General features: G+C 36.1%; 2 protein-coding genes across 4 annotated transcripts in view; one reads left to right on the top strand and one right to left on the bottom strand.

The window, feature by feature from the left end:
- Positions 1-941: 941 nt before the first annotated feature.
- Positions 942-7,137, top strand: LOC142973598 (phosphoserine aminotransferase). Its single transcript, XM_076115454.1, has 8 exons — positions 942-1,219; positions 1,330-1,460; positions 2,465-2,580; positions 2,849-3,010; positions 4,185-4,279; positions 5,022-5,191; positions 5,991-6,254; positions 6,917-7,137. The coding sequence occupies exons 1-8, from the start codon at positions 1,166-1,168 to the stop codon at positions 7,020-7,022; spliced, it is 1,098 nt and encodes a 365-aa protein (XP_075971569.1). The 5' UTR covers positions 942-1,165; the 3' UTR covers positions 7,023-7,137.
- Positions 7,138-8,551: 1,414 nt separating this feature from the next.
- The window catches only part of uif (sushi, von Willebrand factor type A, EGF and pentraxin domain-containing protein uif), a 72,605-nt gene continuing 62,188 nt past the window's right edge, over positions 8,552-18,968 (bottom strand). The window contains exons 17-36 of one of the 3 annotated variants that reach the window (XM_076115450.1): positions 18,441-18,911; positions 17,512-18,353; positions 16,547-17,430; positions 16,061-16,440; positions 15,809-15,974; positions 15,479-15,730; positions 14,850-15,391; positions 14,544-14,756; positions 14,308-14,463; positions 14,091-14,232; positions 13,720-13,791; positions 13,355-13,545; positions 13,097-13,270; positions 12,843-13,019; positions 12,600-12,761; positions 12,221-12,345; positions 11,720-11,870; positions 11,040-11,238; positions 10,407-10,723; positions 8,552-9,849 (exon numbers count right to left, since the gene is read on the bottom strand). In XM_076115450.1, coding sequence (XP_075971565.1) covers positions 9,818-9,849; positions 10,407-10,723; positions 11,040-11,238; positions 11,720-11,870; positions 12,221-12,345; positions 12,600-12,761; positions 12,843-13,019; positions 13,097-13,270; positions 13,355-13,545; positions 13,720-13,791; positions 14,091-14,232; positions 14,308-14,463; positions 14,544-14,756; positions 14,850-15,391; positions 15,479-15,730; positions 15,809-15,974; positions 16,061-16,440; positions 16,547-17,430; positions 17,512-18,353; positions 18,441-18,911 — 5,648 coding nt within the window. In that variant the 3' untranslated portion in view covers positions 8,552-9,817. Of the gene's footprint in view, positions 9,850-10,397; positions 10,724-11,039; positions 11,239-11,719; positions 11,871-12,220; positions 12,346-12,599; positions 12,762-12,842; positions 13,020-13,096; positions 13,271-13,354; positions 13,546-13,719; positions 13,792-14,090; positions 14,233-14,307; positions 14,464-14,543; positions 14,757-14,849; positions 15,392-15,478; positions 15,731-15,808; positions 15,975-16,060; positions 16,441-16,546; positions 17,431-17,511; positions 18,354-18,440; positions 18,912-18,968 lie in introns of all 3 variants that reach the window. The other 2 variants (XM_076115449.1, XM_076115451.1) reach the window with 2 other exon arrangements.

The raw sequence follows: 18,968 nt of genomic DNA, 5'->3' as shown, positions 1-18,968 counted from the left end.
ATAGTTATAAACATAGTTATGAAGGAGGATTTTTTTATATATCGTATGATAGTTTTTAAACTCTGGCTTGTTCGGACTTTTACCATTGAGAGTTGGTAAATCTTAGGTTTTACCGGAAAATCTTAGGATTTACCACCGTTCGGGCTTTTACAGTAACATATACATTACAGCAATACTATAAATAACTTAACACAATTTTATGTTTCTTAATTATAAAATGGTTTTTGGGTGTTGTGTATACAAAAACAGTGAGACCAAGGGTAAGAAGATTTGATTTGATACTAAAGGAGGCAAATTTAAATTCAGTTTCATTAGTTAGTGTTTTCATTATAATCGAGATTAATCAAGACAAACTGTTCTTTGAGTGACTGTTCCAAGTCATTATTTTAACAAGGTAAGTACTACTATTATTAATTTACGATACCTACAATATTGATACCTGGTACGTAACCCAATGTTTCTTTTAATCTGTCTGTTACCTTTGCTTAGACCTAGGGTATTGCTAGGACCCGCCGTCTTATTTAAAGAATTTTACTCAATAAATTAATGTCAGTAATTCTTATAATTGTCACGCATTATAGCTCCAACCATTGTATTTAGACCTACCATATCATAATAAATTAATATAGGTGTTTATTCATATTAATAACGTGTTCGTGTTCAATCCACAACTACCTACACATAAGCATGTATTTTAGAATTTAAAGTAGAAGTAAGTAAATTTTAATTAATTTTACTAACCAAAATAAACTGTTTTTAATTTTCGAAATGTCCTAAACCAGCCCTTATATCATCAAATTATATATAGGTAACCTTCATTTTATAATTATTATGTACCTACCTACGCAAAAATAAAAAAATATAGGTGCTGTGTGCAACTCCAGTAAAATTATCATAGTATGACGCTTGTTTCAGACAAATAATTGCGCTCCATGTCGTGTGCCGTGTTTTGCACACGAATGAATGCTGATTGTTGATGGATCTCGGCAAAACTCAACAAACCGGTCACCGCGACATACTAAAGGCAGGGCGATAACCCAGCAGATACATTACGTAGGAGCACCGCGACACAGTATTCAGTCCAACAAAACAGTGTTATTCGATAACTCGAAGAGTTTACTTGTGTTAGTAACAATTTCTAAACTACATTATTTAAAAACACAGAATGCCGGCCAAAATTCACAACTTTGGAGGTGGTCCCGCTAAACTACCTGAAGAGGTAAGTAACTGTGTGTAATCTTATGGTTCATACATTCTTTAATATTTCAAGTTAGTCGGTACCTAACTTTTTACTAATTAACAATTCTAAAATCTACCTTCTTGAACTAGGTGTACGATATAATCAAAAATGAACTCACAAACTTTGGAGGAACTGAAATTAGTTTACTGGAGACCAGCCATCGATCTCAAACTTACATGAGATTGAACACAGATGTTCAAAATGTTGTAAGAAGATTGCTGTAAGTATATAATAAATAATATGCGATTATATTAACCTTTGCGTAAACTACAGAAGTGAAATTATTCTATAGACAGACGAAAAATACGCAATATGCCCCACATGAATAGATACCTATATGATAAGATTAAATATTTTTATAGCAACCAACCTTTAAGAGTAAAATTATTTGTTAATTTATTCGGTTAGGTTATGTTTGACTTTGTTAAATAGATTCTTATTTTTCTTGTAGTCTATATGAGTAAATTATAAAATAGGTATTTTAATAAAATTCTAAGTACACTCTAATGGAATATCGGTCAACAAGTCTTTAGCAATTTAAATAAATGTTGTAAGGTTTTATAGGTACCTACCTACTACGCGTTCGAGAGTTAAATATTAAGTATTATGTAATATAAAGCCAATTGTCCTTGTATGCACTGAAGCTCTTTTTCTGCTTGTTAACATTAAGACTTATACCTACGTGTGATTTAGTTTTCATTTAAAACCTTCGGATTAGTCCAGTAAAATTTAGTAAAAAAATATAAACTTATTAAATTTCTGTACCACAAATGCCATTACTGAGTACATAGTTAATATTACATTAAAATATAGAGCAAATAATTGTATACCCTAATTACTAAAAAATTATTAATAAAAGTTCGCAAATACTTTCAGTTTTCTACTTCTGACATTTTTATTTGTGTGGGAAGAGCTTTACGCATGCGTATTACAAGAATGAGTTGTGAAAGCTAAAAGTACCTATACTATGAATGAGTGTCTTTCTTATATTTATGAATGAAAATGACATTTTGACAGTATAGTTCAAAGGTAAAAAAAATGATTGAATGAACGCTGACAAGTTGTGACAATCGTTAAAAGTTGAAATAGGTTCATAGTCATAAAATAAAATAGGCTGTGTAAATAATTGATTGGTGATGTGCTATTTCTATGCTACGAAATCGACGAGTTACGAATCGTATTAGTCTTTACCAACAAAAATTAAACTGATGGGTGAAATTTCAGAGATGTCCCGGATAATTACAAAATATTGTTCCTGGCTGGTGGTGGAACTGGTCAATTTGCTGCTGTTCCACTTAACTTGATTTCCCGAACTGGCACAGCAGACTACGTCGTAACCGGTACGTAAAATGAATTTAAAAACCATTTTATTTGGAGGAATTTTACCTGAAGAAAGTTATTGACAGTACAAACCTTAACAATAGATTTTTTAAGTACTTTAAACTTTATGATTTTAAAATAAAATTCATCTTTCATCGAATATTGTATTATTAAGTTATTCAAAGTTATTGTTACAGTAGTTTATCCAATTGCAATGACAAGTTTAAATTTTAACATTGTTTTTCTTCTATTTTGTCATTATTTGTTATCATAATCCTCTTTTTGTAGGTGACTGGTCAGCGAAAGCCGCAAAAGAAGCCAAGAAATACGGCAATGTGAACTTGGTACTGCCTGCCAGAGATGGCTACACAAATATTCCTAACCAGTCAGAGTGGAAGTTGGACCCCAATGCCTCATATGTCTACATTTGCACCAATGAAACTATTCATGGTAAGAAAATATAATAATAACACTAACAGTAGGTATTAATTATTCAGGTGTAGATTTAATTTTCCTCTTGATATTTCCTTCTCTATGAAACCTTGAGAAAATAAGTAGTCTTATGTACTTCAATGATTTAAATACTAAATACACTCAGTAGTATATGAATAACAATCATACCTAGCAACAAGATTGTTGCTTTTAATCTTATGAACCAAGACATGCCTTCTATTATCATATTTGTAGAATATTCCATTACAATATTCCATTGGAATCAATTGTTTAAGGTTTAACATTTCCTTTATAATAATACATAAAATTATTTATCACATTTCTTGAGAGCATGCAAAGTTCTCAACCTGCACTTAGCTAGGACGCCGGACTCAAGGCCTATACCCTTTTCATGTTGGAGACACCCTTGCCCAGCAGTGGGATAGTCATGGGTCAAAAAAGTACAAAGTTGCTAGGCGTATTAATCATCCCAATATATTTCAATGGAATATTTTCGCTTATTATGATGTCAATTCTATCTTTTTTATCAAATGATAAGATGTTTATTTATTGTATTATTGTCAGCTATCAGGTGGCATGTGTGATTACTGTTATTGCTATGCAAAGAGTTAAAATAGCCTGAGTTGCTATTTGTAACTTAATTAAAACGTCTTACTTTTTAAGCAGGTCATCTCATCAAGTAAAATTCCATTTCTTATTGATAAGTTCACTGGAAACAATGATAAACAATGTCATTGTTTGATAATGAATACTTTGTTTTAATTAGTATTGGCTAAAAACTATACAGAACATCACAGATGTCTTTAATCTGTTATCAAGCAACATTATGATATTATTAAATAAGCATTGCATTCACTCTCGCAAACTACAATGTAAAATAGTCTTGTTTGTCATTTTAATCACAATAATAATAACAGAAGCTGACCTTTCATAAATTTATGCTTAACAAAGTACTTAAAAATATATAATATATTAATTAGATAAATAATTTTATAGTTGGACTAGTACTAGTAGGTATCACAAACAGTAGCCGGAAAGGTATGTCCAAATAAACACTAAAGCCACAATTCATTGTATCACATTGAGTCCATTACATTCAATGAGTTGATTAACACAACAAGGTTTAAGTGGGCCACTGTCTACTTACATAATGTATATTGTTTTATTTCAGGAGTGGAATTTGACTTTGTGCCGGACACTAAAGGAGTACCATTGGTTGCTGATATGTCTTCAAACATTATGTCCAAGAAAGTCGATGTTTCTAAGGTGAGCCATCTTCATTCAGGAGTTTTAAAGTATACCTACCTATTGTATGTATAAGGATGGTATGAAAGTATTTGGAAGATAAGAGATTCAGATCCACTTTTAAAGGAAATTATAGTCATATTGGGAGTTGTATCTAAATTTACTGGCCTTATATGGGTGTTGTAACTTGATCCATACTCTGATGGTCATAATTTTTCGATTATATTTCTTTTGTAATCAAAATATCGTTCTGGAAATCTTAGAGGAAATATGAGATAAGACACTAATTACTATTTGTATTATCACTCAACTAGTGCCGTAAATTGATATTACGAAATCGAAATTACTGATTGCATAATATGATAAATACTGTTGCCATGTTAGCATAGTTGTGATCTTTGACACAATTAATTAGGAAGATTCCAAGAAAGGCCATTAGTGGTAATTGTTTGAGTTTTCATACATTTGTCACAAAAATGTTAGGTCTTTGCTTTGTAATCAGACACTATGGTTAAAAACTGATAAAATAGATAAATAACTTAAGAATAGTACCTATATAATATTCTACATTTTGAATTCAATATAGGTAAAATGTAGTCAATTACAGTTTCATAGAATTTGATCGATATTGATCTTAATTTCTGAAAAATACCTATTCTACCCATCAATAATTATCTTCTTTTTGTTATTACCCACTAAAATTCTACAGCAGATTGTTTTGCAATCCCGAGAGTTTCACTTACTTAATAATGTTATGTTTCAGTATGGTGTTATCTACGCTGGTGCACAGAAGAACATTGGTACAGCTGGTGTAGCCTTAGTAATTGTCAGAGAAGACCTCTTGGGTCATGCATTGCCCATTTGCCCCTCGATACTGGACTGGGCGCCCAATGCCAAGGCCGACTCTATTCTTAACACACCGCCTATGTTCGCGTAAGTATTTTATTGCTCTATTTAAATTATTAACATTCATTTATTCTTTTTAAGTCAAGTTGTTTGTAATGACGTTCGTTCGTTTTGTGTCAATGCTCTAGAATAATGTTGAAAGTATTTCTGCCGTAATTAATTAATTGGCGTGGTTTGTTATGCAACAACATTATTAAGCACTTTTATAAAATAAAAGTGTTTATTTGTGGTTTCACCTGACAGTTGTATTGTTAAAGAGATCTGGCTCTCCCGGTAATATAATATATTACCCGTTTTTTTATCTAAATCGGCTTAGCAATTTAAGCGTATAAACGTAACTGACAGACAAACAGAAATTCTTTTTGCATTTATATTATTGTTATAGATTGGTAGTAAACAATGATAAAGTTTGACTTTATTGTGTTATTGTAAAGGTCGTGTGCGATGTAGAGGACGAGTGTCACAAATATTTATTCGGCTTGTTTGTGTGCGTAAATGGCTGATGAAATGACACTACGTAGTTTGATTTTTGGTTGTTTATTTTTCTGGTCACTTGTGAGTGTGTTATTTTAGGCAAACAAACTTTTTGATGACCATAATAAAGACATCATATAGTTTTACCTAAACCTATTCATACAGTATTTTATACAACCCTGGTATCATTGCACCTATATTTCCTTTCCTTTTAATCTTGTTGCAATGGTCGGATACTTTAATGATTAAAAATTTAGCTTAGTTCTTTGCTTGACTCGTAAATCGGAGCCTACTTAAATCTAAAATACAGCTATCTATTGACCCTAAAATCATCTAAAATATTCTGTTACAGCATCTACGTTATGGGCAGAGTTCTTGAATGGGTTGAAAGAAACGGTGGTGTTCAAGGCATGTCCGAGAAGGCGGCGAAGAAAGCCTCACTTGTATACGACATCATTGAAAAATCAAACGGATTCTACTATGCGCCTGTCGCGAAGAGCGATAGGAGTAAGATGAACGTGCCATTCAGGATCGGAAACCCAGGAAACGATGCTTTGGAGAAGGAATTCTTGAAGGGTGCTGAAGCTTTAGGACTTATTCAGTTGAAAGGACACAGGTAAATATTGCTATTACTTATTAGTTTTACTTTAAAAAAAATTGCTGTTCCACTCATATTAGCCATAGCGTTATGTTATATAGCCTATAGCCTTTTTCAATAAGTGGACTAATAAAGAAATCAACTCGAATCAATAGTTCCTGAGATTAGCGCGTTCAAATAAACAAACAAACTCTTTAGCTTTATATAAGTAGTACAATAACATAATTTTCAACTAAAAATGATAGAATGCGTGACATTTTTCATATTGGCCTCTGTTGCTATTTATTATACTTATTGCAATTAAAGGCTAATAGATATGACGTTGGTTGTAAAATTGTATCTAATTATGTTCATTACAAAACTGGAATTTAATAGATGCAGTGATAACGTGGGTGCAGCCACGCCATGATCAATTTTACCTTGATTCACTTTTAAAATCAACTCGTAATAGTAATAACTTAGGTATTCAGTCAACAGAACTATATGCGATTATATCTTTAATCGAATTCATATAGCTAGTTGCAAGATAGCAAGCCTTCATACCACTACACTAAGCCATGTTAAAATCCTTCCGGGCGGCTTGAACAACTTTGACGCTAGGTTGACCACTAACCATACGATAGGAAGAAAGAAGACCACTTCACTATTTTTTACTATTGTTTTTATTTTTCACTTTCCAGATCCGTCGGTGGAATCCGTGCTTCATTGTACAACGCAGTCACAGTAGCCGAGGTCGAGACCTTAGCGAAATACATGAACGACTTCCAAAACAAACATTCCAAGTAATCTGATATTTAAATTAAGTAACAAAGTATTTTGTATTATTTTTATACGAATATTATACTCTAAGTGTATGTATATGCCGGCTGTGCAGTCTTTCTTAATAAATTGTTATTTGTAATGTATTTCTTTTTATTTTAATTACCTTTGATGTTTATTAGTATATAGTATATATATATAGTATAGTAGTATATATAGTAGCGTATGCGGGTGTTCAGAGTAAATACCTAATAGTAAAATGTAGTGTATTCCTATGTGAATATTTATTGATTCTCTAGTTTTAAAACTTAGTATACGTAGTAAAGACAAGTATCAAGTAGAGTCACAGGGAAGCGTATATTCAGTTCAAATCAGTTCTATCTGAATTTTAGAGTAGATTTAAGAAAGTTACCTATTATTATCAGTAGAAATAAACTATAGGAGAACCTCGGCATGGACGATTTAATTAAAGCTGCAGTGTATATAAAGAATAAAGTAGATGTATGGACATGCCACTATCAGCTGCATAAGACTGTCATGGGTCACGGATATTCTCAATTCTGTTTTTTGTATACCTTCGACAGCTGCGCCACCTTGCTAACAAGGCTCTCTACTAACTTGTCGATTTATAGCAGGGGTTACCAACTTTTTCTTAGTCCAGGATAATAATTTTGTAAGCGGGGACCATTATGTACGTAAATTAAAAATAAAGTGTAATAATCATCCTGAAAATTTTAAAATCACACGGACCATATTTTCACTTGCGCTGACAACTGGTTGGGAACTATTCTATAGTGACATAATAATAGCATCAAAAGTATAAGAATAAGTGCCGTCTGATAAATCAATGATTGAAATGACTCAGTTGACGATTGTTGACCTGTCGTCTAGGGTCATCAACATGTAACAAAAAGAATATTGACACAATTGTTACGTGTTTTGACTATCTATATTTAAACACGATCTACGTAATGGAAAGATAAAACAGGCCATCAAGAGTAGAAGTTTAACGCGTTATCTATTCTGATAACACAAATACGATGAGGCAATAAACATCAGCTGATATTTTCATATTGTTATAGTGTGATTTGCAGATCATTTTATAGATTATTATTGAAATAGTTCTGCTATCTGTGTGATAACTGATAGAGTTGGATAACTATTGAATAACAAGCGATATTATCCTAGTTTTTCTTTATATAGGTTTCATGCTGTTTTGCTACTTAATTTCTTCTTTGTCTTCTTATTCCACGTTAAGTAGGGCAGGTATAATATTATATTAACGTTGTTCAAAACATACTGTAAAGAGGTTTTGCGTAGGTTTTTACAAGCGGTCATCTGCCTGACGACAACCCATGCTTTACTGCTACTTATTTAAATGGTAAATTACAGGCATTCTTTACCTCTTAGTATTTTGTTCCTTATTAGTCTTAGGTTCTTGAAATTGTGTTAGATAATTATAATTATGTATTATCATAGAGTATTTGCTTACCGTGTTCCGCATTTTTAAGTCTAATGAAGGTACAGGGAAGAGTAAATAAAATAAAAAATCTTAATAAATATACGTATTAAATTTATTTCGTTAAAATTTTTGTAAAAAAAATATCTTTATAAAATGTAATCACTAATGTGGTAATAGATTGTGATGGACATTCACCACCCTGAAGATTCTTTGAGTATTTCAATATAGCATTCCTTTAGGTACGTACATAATGGATACATGACATCTAGAACTAGTCTAATACTCTCTTATACTTATTTGTTATTGATCCTAGTACGGTCCCAATATTCATTGTTAGGAAGATATGTATTTACTATAAATTATGTCAGCTTAATCATACTTTATTACAAAACGTATATATAATACATGTTATTCATCATTTAACTTTATTCCATATATTCTCGTGATAATAATAAAATACCATTCTATACATTACACGGTCTCATACAATACATACACACACGCATTCATTACTCAAAATTATAATAATACAGTCCAGTTTATAATACAAAACATAAACCGTTCATTTATATTAACTAGCTATTCTATATGTTAGTAGTAATTATTCTTAAAAAATAATACTACTAACTATAAGAAGAGTTCTACAAAATATACAAAATATTTTATAACATATATTTACACGATATAAAAAACGGAATGTTGTTGGAATGTAATTACAATGTTCAATATTCGTTGAAACAAGTCATGAGCCCTGCATCAGATATGGCAGTGTTCGCCTTAACATACTTGAGCATTTTGTTCGATGATGATTATTTTAGAACATCAACACATTCACTGTTTCAGATAATATGTAACGCCTTTACTAAACTTTAATTTTTGTGACGATTTATTTTCCTTTTAAATATATTTGGTGGGGCTGTAATTTAAACAGTGAGTGTGTTAATCCACGTGTACAACTAAACTCTTAATAAAGCTAATAGAATACGACAATGGTGCCTATTTTGTTTTCGCAGACTTAGTTAATTTTAGATATATTCTTTTTTTATAACGGCCACTGGAATTAGTTACAATATTTGTAAACATCTGTCTAATTTTCTGAAAGACTAATTTACAAGTTTAAAAAATGTGATGATTTTATAAGATACGGATGAATTAAGTTTAAAATTAGTTAAGTGCAATATAAACATAATGGGCACCATTCTACAATAACATAATTTAATTCTCGGTTTGCCGCAAGCGCGACTCTATTAGTATACAATAATATTTGACTATTATTGTCGGGTACACCGAGAATTGAAACTAGTACGAAGTATTATGTAAGATTGACCAGAATACGACAAAACGCAGTCCCTTGTTACACTTACTGACCTTCACTATCGCTGTCACTCTTATCTGTAAAGGAATAAACGGGTTATTATTTCATCATTGTTATTCAGTAAGACTAATCATGCGTGCCCCAATGACCGATAAAGCTTTGACTTCATGAAATTGCAAATACAGATAATAGTATCGATGTTTGTTTGCATCATGCAGTAATTCGTGTGACTGGTCTAATGACGTATTGTCATTAAGAGAGATCGGAATAAAACAACGGAATATTTTTTTTTATTATATAAAAAGGTCAGAGGTTGGGATGGGTGTGTCTAGTAGGTAAACGTTATTTACGTTCATAAATATCAACCAAGTTTTGTTTTAATAAATTGTGTGGTCTGGTCCAATATTTTCGACTGATTTAGGAGGTTCAAATACTCACGGTTTCAAAACATGCATGATAAAATAGTTACAGATTTCAGTTACAAATCGGTTTATAACTACTAAAAAGAAAATGGCAACAATAACTACATCACTACATGCGTCTTTAAACTACCATGCAAGCGTGCAAAAGCTGCATTCATAAAACAAAATGTGCGCACTAATCTAAGTGCTACAAACATACTGACCTTTCTTACCAGGGTACGCGTGCCTCTTTAGTCTGTCGTACAAATCCTCCTTCGTCCCGTATATACTAGCGTTGGACCTCGCTAAGCTGTTCATCTTTCCATTCATTCCATTATGAAGGCTCTCCTTCATATAAGTTTCGTTGTAGAAGTTTGGCATCTCCCAGCCGTCTTCCTCGTCATCATAGTAATGAGCGTACGTGGAATGGTGTGATGGTGCAATGGATTCTGCGTAAGGAGTATGCGCTCCATAGTAGAAGTTCACTTGAGAGCCGTTTTGGTCGATAGCTGGGGTTAAAGTCTTCTTTGGTTCCTTCTTCTTTGTTGATCTGTAAAAGGAATTCAAGTATAACGTACGCTCACGAAGAGTCATGAATTTATGGATAATTGTAATCCTCGCAATGTTAAGACTTTATATTCGAAGCTTGCAACTGATTATTTCGTACGTATTTTAAGGTGACCACTTTTTCTTAGTTCACTTTAAACGGCGAACAGTGTGTATTTCATTTGTTTTAAGGAAGAGAGAGCGTCAAATTTTATAAAAAAGGCACTTGTTTTAAGCTTAAGTTTGATGCTATTAAAATACCATAACATTTTTAGTTTATCGAAATACATGCCGCACTCCTCTAGCAGAAAAAATCTTACCTCGCACAAATCATCCATACAAGCAGCACTAAGAATATAATGAATATGACTCCTCCGGCAACACCACTGGCTATGTAAGCGAACTCGCTCTTCTCTCTGCAGTGTCGGCCAGTGAATGAACCAGTGCAGCGGCAGGACGGCTCGCCTCTAGCGTCCTTTAAACATTCGCCACCGTTGTCGCAGTACTCCGTGCATACGTCTAGAAACACATTGTAAAATGAAAGGCTTCTTTTCGGATTAAATCTTAATAATGAAGATCAATCAGTTGACATTTTATTAAAACGCGTTCGACTAATATTGAACTTAAATAAACTTGAATTTGCGTTGATAAATAATTTTATTTGCATGTCATTACGAGATATATTTCAATTACATTACACACGCTATACACGCCATAAATTTCAGCAGGGTTTCAATATTCTTTTTGAAGTGATTTCGAAATCAATCTTAGTATTCAGTGATTGAGGCCTTAGAAGGTATTTGCGTATTTCAGTTGTATACTCTCATGATGAATACAAATTAGTCGTCGAAAATTTCAGTCGCTATTATGCAAACATCAAATTCTAAGAGATTCTGTAAAAGCCATTTTATTTTTGGGTCAGAGCTCTTTGAAGCACCTTGAATATTTGTTCAATAAAATGGTAGTATATTTTCGGATCTTCTCGAAATAACTCTCTTACCTGTACATATTTTTCCTGTGCCGTTGAAGCCCGGCTTGCATTGACATTTGAATTCACTTGTCTCGGGTATCAAAAGGCAATAAGCGTTGACGTCGCAATGCATCTCCGGTCCGCTCATCTCACATGGGTTCGTGCACTCCGACTCCGATGTCTATAAAAAGGAAACGATTGCATTTAGTGAAGTATAAAAACAACCCAATTTAAGCCTAGTCTCTTCCTATTTCTTTTTAATAACTATTATTGATTTAAAGACCACGGATTTAACGGCGTATTCTTTTCTCTTTGACAAAGATTTATTTAAAAAAGGTATAACCAAAACACCCTTCAGCAATTTAACCTCTAGGTTGAGCAATTTGCCTTGTGCTTTGATCTCGAATAAATGTCTGAGAAGGCCGCCCTTATTTTTTATTACGAACCCAAACGATTCGAGGATGATAAAAAAGCCACTCGAGATATATTTAAGATAGATGGTATGTTTAGGATAAGTAAGGTTTTACTTACAGCACCAGGCCCTCTCGTACTTGTGTTGATTGGACAGGGCACACACACTGTCTGTTGAGCTTCTGATTGATATGTTCCTTTTCTGCATTGTAGACATGTATTTAGTGTGACGTTGAGATATGAGCCTGAAAACAATATTTTCTTATTACATTTGCCATATTTGTACGCTTGCGAGAATTCTGACTAACCCTCCAGTTTAGTTACTACAACCTTCAACAATACAATATCGGATTAGAGCGAATTCCTTAAGTTTTGAAGATCGAAATTCCAATGCTGAAGTATTTGAACATTTTCGAGGATTGTTTCAAAGTAAGCCGATTTTATAAATGTTTAGAGAAACTATTTGGTATAGAAATATTGAGATTGTAAAAGATCTTACCAGGTCTGCAGACAGGTAGAGAGCATTGATCAGCGGACGAAGCTCCATTCTGTGGTGTTGTAGTTCCAGGCGGGCAAGGGGCACAAGCGGCTCCTGAACCATTTGCGCGCCAAGTACCACGTGGGCAAGGCTCACAACCACCGTCACTGCTTAATTGTTCACCTAAAATTTGTGAGACAAGGTTTAATACACTTGGACATAAACATTTTGTTAAAGAAACTACCATCAATGTTTTGTGTTTACCTGACGGACAATCATCTCTACATTCAGCAGCTGATACAGCTTCGGTAGCGCGAGTAGTTTGTCCTCTAGGACACGCGATGCAAGAGAATGCTCCTTCGCGAGGTTGGTATGACCCGTGACCGCATGGTCGGCAAAGATCTGCTTCAGCGTCGTAATATTTGCCTGCCGCACACCTCTCTGTCAAGATAAAATACACGTTTTAGAAATTGGGAACATTATATTAAATTTCAATGTTTTAAGTTTGAGATGGTTACCTTTGCAGTCAGCTGCACTACGTGCTCCGGTTGCTTGTGTCACTCCAGGTTGGCCAGCGATAGCAGGGCATGCGGTACATTGGACTTGTCCGGCTTCAGATTGGTAAGTACCTTGTGGGCAAGGTTTGCAGGTATCGCTAGCGGCGTCCAGGAACGTACCGACCGCGCAAGCAACTAAAAATGAATAGTATTTGTTAGATATATTCTACAAAATATTTGAATGAAATAAACATAAAAAGTTTTTAAAAGTTTACTCACCACAGTCAGGAGCCATAACCACTTGACCAGTTGGGCAAGCATAGTCAGAAACTAAGTTCAAGCTAGCTGGATCAGGGACAGTATTAGGAAGAATATTCCTGACGTCGAATTGTTCATCTTCGAGAATAAGTTTCTCCAGTAATCGTTGCACAGTGGAACGTTCGTTGTTACCTCCGTGGATTACTGGGTCGCTGTAAATTAAATGTCATTGTTAAGTGCCATATAAAATTCCATTTTTATGTAGCAAAAGTATCACTCTAAATAAATCACCTCTACAAGCGTCAACTAAATCGTATGTTACAAGCAAATAGTACATTTACGTAACAAGTGCTTAAGTGCTACTCCAAGGCATGCAAACAACTTACTTGACAGACGGGAAAGAGATCTCAACGCTGTACGTATCGCCCACTTGACGACCCTCCCTACTGCTTCGTGTCCTAAGTGCCAGATAAAATACATGCAATTGTGATGGAAGACAAACATGCTTTATTTGTAAAAAAAGCCTAAGTGCAAATAGTTCGGAGTATCTAAAATTTGCTACGATAAAATTGTGCGTGATACCATTTGTGTACCAATTGTGTTATAGTAACACATGCTGTGCACTACATAATTGAATAATTTTATAGTACAACTTCGCATAATAATCGTGTATCTACGCCAACACCTGTTTAATTTGACTCCTACTTTTATTATGTGATAAAATTACTAAGAGATAAAATAAGAAGGAGATACTCACTCTTCGACAGGAATGATAGCATCTAGAACGTAGGTATCTTCAGCAGGTACTGCGGGAGGGGTGGATACTTGTCTCGTTTGTCTGACGTTGGCGCGGTGGTCGCATTTCACGTTGATATCCAGTTCCTTACATTCGCGGGTACCTACATATAACCATTTAGTTTATATTTTGCAATTTTGTAAAGTAGTGACTTATCAAGATATAGCCAAGTTCTTACCGTCAACAGCGTAAGAGCAGAAGTTCCAGTCTCTGTTAAGTTGGTTAATAGCGGTACGAACTTTCTGACGAAGTACGCCCTGGCCAGCATCGTTACAAAGAACGGAGCTAGGGAATAACATTGAGATTTTGAAGACACGTTGAGCTGGTGAAGCCGCTGTAAGGAAAAGAGATTATTAATCACGCGTCGTAAAAAAATTTGCTATAATGATATAAAACAGTATGATAAAATCTTACGTGAGCAAGCAGGGTAAACCAAGGGAAGTGTAGGATCAGCAGTTGGCCTCCAGAACCCTTCGGCTCCACACGTGTAGAATGGTGGTACAGGCTGTGAGAATCGGAGTCCGTCGCGACAAGCAATTTCGCACACCTTGAACTGGCCTCCGGCACCCCAATCCCTGCAGGACTGGTAACCACCGAGCGGGTCGGGTAGTGGTGGACAGAATTCAGCTAAAAGGAAAAACAAGTTATAGTAATTTTTTCGTCAAGTTATTCGAGCACGATTCAAATTTTGTTAAATGAAGGAAGTTCCTAGAAACTTACCAAGTACGGTGACCTTGAAAGTACACGTGGCTGCATTACCAGCAGCGTCATATGCGATGTAAGCGATATCGTAAGCTCCCCATGCGAGGTTCTGTCCAGGTCTATGTCCCGATTTTTCAACTTCTCTGATAACTCCGACATTGTCACTGAAGACCGGTTTGTCCCAGTTGACAATTGATGAACCGTTCTTAGCAATTACCCAAAGATCTCCAGGGCAGCGTTCTACTCTTGGAGGCTCCTTATCAACTTGCAATTGTTGGCACTTAGGTCCGGCGTAACCGTTAGGACATACTCTTTGGCCGCAGTGGGATGGTACCATTCTTTCGACTCCTCCAACTAAGTCATCATAACCAGCCCAAGTAAGAGCCAGGCCATTGTATAGAACAGGTTCAGTTCTGCAGTCACGTACTTGTTTCTGAATTTCGTTTGTGACATCGAGAGCGCGGTTCCATATTTGCACTTTAGTCAAATGACCTTGGAAGCCAGCTTCTGTGTAAGCCTTTGGATTATCAGATTGAGGCTTGCCGAGTGTTACCCAAACACTAAAATACAAATGAAACATTAGATACAATTCCAATTATGGTTTTATAATTGCTAATAAGTGATAATTTAACAAAACAAATACTTACTATTGAGGTAGTGTTCGTCCGCTGCCATAACCTTCAATCTTGCTAGCGATCAAACCTTCTGTGATAAGGGTTAATTCACCGCCATTATTGCCATCCCAAACCAAGGCGACGTGGTGCCATTGCCCGTCATTTACCGTTGCAAATTCACCGAAACTTAGGTAAACGTCTTGGAGTTCCGGGAATAGAGAAACTTGAACGCCATTTGAATGAGCTTGGATAATTTGTTTTCTATTGAGTGCAATGTGGGAGTTGCTGAAAGAGAAAATGTTTATAGTAGTATAAAGGATCGCGCGGATCAGATTTACTGTTAAGTGTTATTTTACTACATACCTAACGCTGTACGCTGTAAAGAATACTCCGCCTTCGTCTTGTTGTGTGTATTGAACCCACATAGCTATAGTCAAGCTATCAGCGGATCCTGTATCGAATGGTACCACTTGAGCGGCGCTTGAACGCATCGGGTCACTGAAGTAGAGATCGTAATCCACACTTATTGCTGAAATATAGACAGTTTCATTTTAGTATTAAGCGATATCAATTAATATCTTTTTGGTAGAAAATATTCTTATTGTTTAGTCTTACTTTTTCTGCAGTCATCGCCAGTAAGGTTGAACGGACACTGACAGTAGAAGCGACCAGGTAAGTCAATGCAAGTAGCTGACGGCGGGCATGAGTTTTCTTTGCAATCAACAATGTCTTCATCGCAGTTCTTTCCTTTGAAACCCTCTGCACAAATGCAGGTGTAGTCTTCACCGTGGTCGATGCAAGTAGCTCCATTTTGGCATAGTCCAGCTTCGCAAGCGTCGAATTCGTATTGACAGCCAATACCAGTGTAGTCAGCAGAGCAGGTGCAGTTGAGGCCAGAACCGAAGTCTTGGCATTTACCACCATGCATGCACGGGCTTCCAATACATCTTTCAGGTGCTGTCTCACACTGTTTGCCGTCTGTTCCGCTTGGGCACCTAAAAGTAACGTAAAATTTGTTTTAGTAATAATACTGCTAAGACGTTTATTTACGATTCATTGCTATTATTTCTAAGAAGTTATGAACACAAGTAAATAACTTACACGCAGAAGTAATCCTGGAAGAGGTCGATGCAGTTTGCGTTGTTTTGACAAGGTCGGTTAACACAGTTACCGATGTCCTTTTCACAGCGTTTTCCAGTCCATCCTGGCTGGCAACCGCATTTGTAGCCTCCAATTTCATCTTTGCACGATCCGCCATTGAAACAGGGGTCCGATGCACAGTCATCGATATTAGTTTCGCACATTTCTCCTGTGAATCCTTCGCGGCACACGCATTGGAATTTGTTATCAAGATCAACACATCTTTCTGTACCACCAGGGTTGCAAGGTTCAGTCAAACATTCGTCAATCGCGGTCTCGCATTGAAGTCCTATGTATCCCGGACGGCATTTACAAGTAAATCCGTCGATCTGGTCGACACAGGTTGCACCATTCTGGCAAGGATCAGATGCACAATCGTCAATTGTATGCTGACATCTCTTACCAGTATAACCGGCTTCACAAAGACAGTTAAAGTCATCGATGCCATCAATACATTGTCCTCCGTTTTCGCAAGGTGAAATTACACATTCATTGATGTTGATGTCGCAAGAGGGACCAGACCAGCCTGGATCGCAAATGCATTGATGAATAAAGAGTTTGTCAACACACACTCCGTGCTTGCAAGGTTCGTTTGAGCAAAGGTCAATTTTCTCGTGGCATCGCTTTCCTGTAAAGCCTGGTGGACAAGCACAACTAAAGTCGTTTACTAAGTCCGTACAAGGAGCTCCAAGGAGACAAGGCTTTTCGATACAGTCATCAGTATTGATTTCACAAAGTTGTCCTTCCCATCCTGGTAGACATTCGCATTTAAAGCGGCCTTGTTGAAGTGCAATGCAAGAAGCGCCATTGGTACAGGGGTTTCCATTAGCTGAGCAAGGATCAATCTGGAATGAAAAATGTTGTAGTTAGAATTTTTCTTAAAGTATAATTGTAGAGAAAAAGCTATTAAAGTGTGAAATACGTACCGTAATGTCACAATCAACGCCGGTGTATCCTGCCCTACATAGACAAGTGTAGTTGTCAAATCCAGGTTCATCTTTGCACATTGCGCGTTCGGGACAAGTATCGTTTCTGCAGTCAGATCTTTCTTCTTGACAGTTAATTCCTCCATAGCCAGTCGGACAAGAGCAGCGGTATCCTTGTGGTAGATCAGTACATGTGCCACCGTTGTAGCACGGTTGACTGGCGCACTCATCGATGTCAATCTCACATCTGCGTCCGGAGAAACCAGCAGGACAGTAACATTGAACTCCATGTCCTTTAGGCACACATAGACCACCGTGTTGGCAAGCGCTGTTAGAGCATTCTACAGGTAGACATTCTTCCAGTCCAGTGGCACCTGTACCAACTGTTTTCATGTTTGTGGGACATTCCATACAATTTGTCTGTCCAACAAGGTTCTGGTAGAAGTTTCGTGGACATTGAGAGCATGGTGCTAAACCAGTAGGTGAGTAAGTTCCTGCCGCACATTTAGCTCTGCATCTGTCACGACCTGGAGCAGCTGGTTGGTAGGTGAAGGTATTAACAGGACAAGCCTGGCAATCCTTAAAGCCTCCAACTGGCGGCTCTCCCGTGTAGCTATTTCTAGGACATTCCAGACAAGGAACTAAACCAGTTGGTGAGTAAGTACCGTATCCACAAACAGGGATACAGTCGTTGATATCCTTTGAGCCTTCTTCTCTAGTGAATGTTCCTTGAGGACATTTCAGACATGATCCTTGACGTGCTTGGTTCTGGAAGAATCCACGAGGGCACATTGTGCAAGACTTCTGCTTTTCCCCAGCAAAAGTACCAGCAGGACAGTGTACTAGAAGCAAATAAAATATTTGATTTAACTTCACAAAGCTACTTTAAAACTTAAAAACAAAATAATTATAAAGAAAAAGAAACTTACAGCATCTCGGGACGTCATTTGTATCCATATTTAATACTTCACCGACACTACAAGTGAATCCCTTAGTTATGGAACTCCTAATCGCTCTCAGCGGTGGGCACTGGTTACCAATAGACGATACATTCAATACAGGTTCAATTAGAGCACTAGCATATGGCACCGATAAATCAAATATTAAGTTCAATGTGGAACCGCAGAGGTCGTAGATCTGTGTTTGACGTACAGCCGGCGTGATTGCCAAAACGAAATCCATTTTCACTACATTTTCGTCCAAAAGAGTTGGTACTACGTTGACAAACGTAACGTTTATGTTTACGTTGACCGCTGAACAACGTTGTGTTAATCTCTCATTCAAAATGTTGTCGTATTGAGCTACCAAATCCTTGTATTGAGGTAAGCAAGCGTTAGAAACTGCTCCAAGAGCGCGGTACTGTACGGTTGATACAACATGATAAGCGGCTTGTTGAGTGTCTGCAAAAATAATAAAATGTAAGTATTGAACTGTACAAGTCAGATGGCCTTATGTAC

Source organism: Anticarsia gemmatalis, chromosome 6 (genome assembly GCF_050436995.1).
Source record: "Anticarsia gemmatalis isolate Benzon Research Colony breed Stoneville strain chromosome 6, ilAntGemm2 primary, whole genome shotgun sequence".
Classification (NCBI taxonomy): Eukaryota; Metazoa; Arthropoda; class Insecta; order Lepidoptera; family Erebidae; genus Anticarsia; species Anticarsia gemmatalis.
The sequence above is the reverse complement of the archived record's forward strand: the minus strand, read 5'-3'. Positions and strand labels throughout refer to the sequence as shown.

What these genes read in the sequence shown, in the direction of transcription:
- LOC142973598 (XM_076115454.1), top strand. Translation starts at nt 1,166, where the DNA reads ATGCCGGCCAAAATTCACAACTTTGGAGGTGGTCCCGCTAAACTACCT. An exon ending in AATGTTGTAAGAAGATTGCT is followed by an intron (nt 1,461 to 2,464) that starts GTAAGTATATAA and finishes GTGAAATTTCAG; the next exon opens with AGATGTCCCGGATAATTACA. An exon ending in AACACACCGCCTATGTTCGC is followed by an intron (nt 5,192 to 5,990) that starts GTAAGTATTTTA and finishes ATTCTGTTACAG; the next exon opens with CATCTACGTTATGGGCAGAG.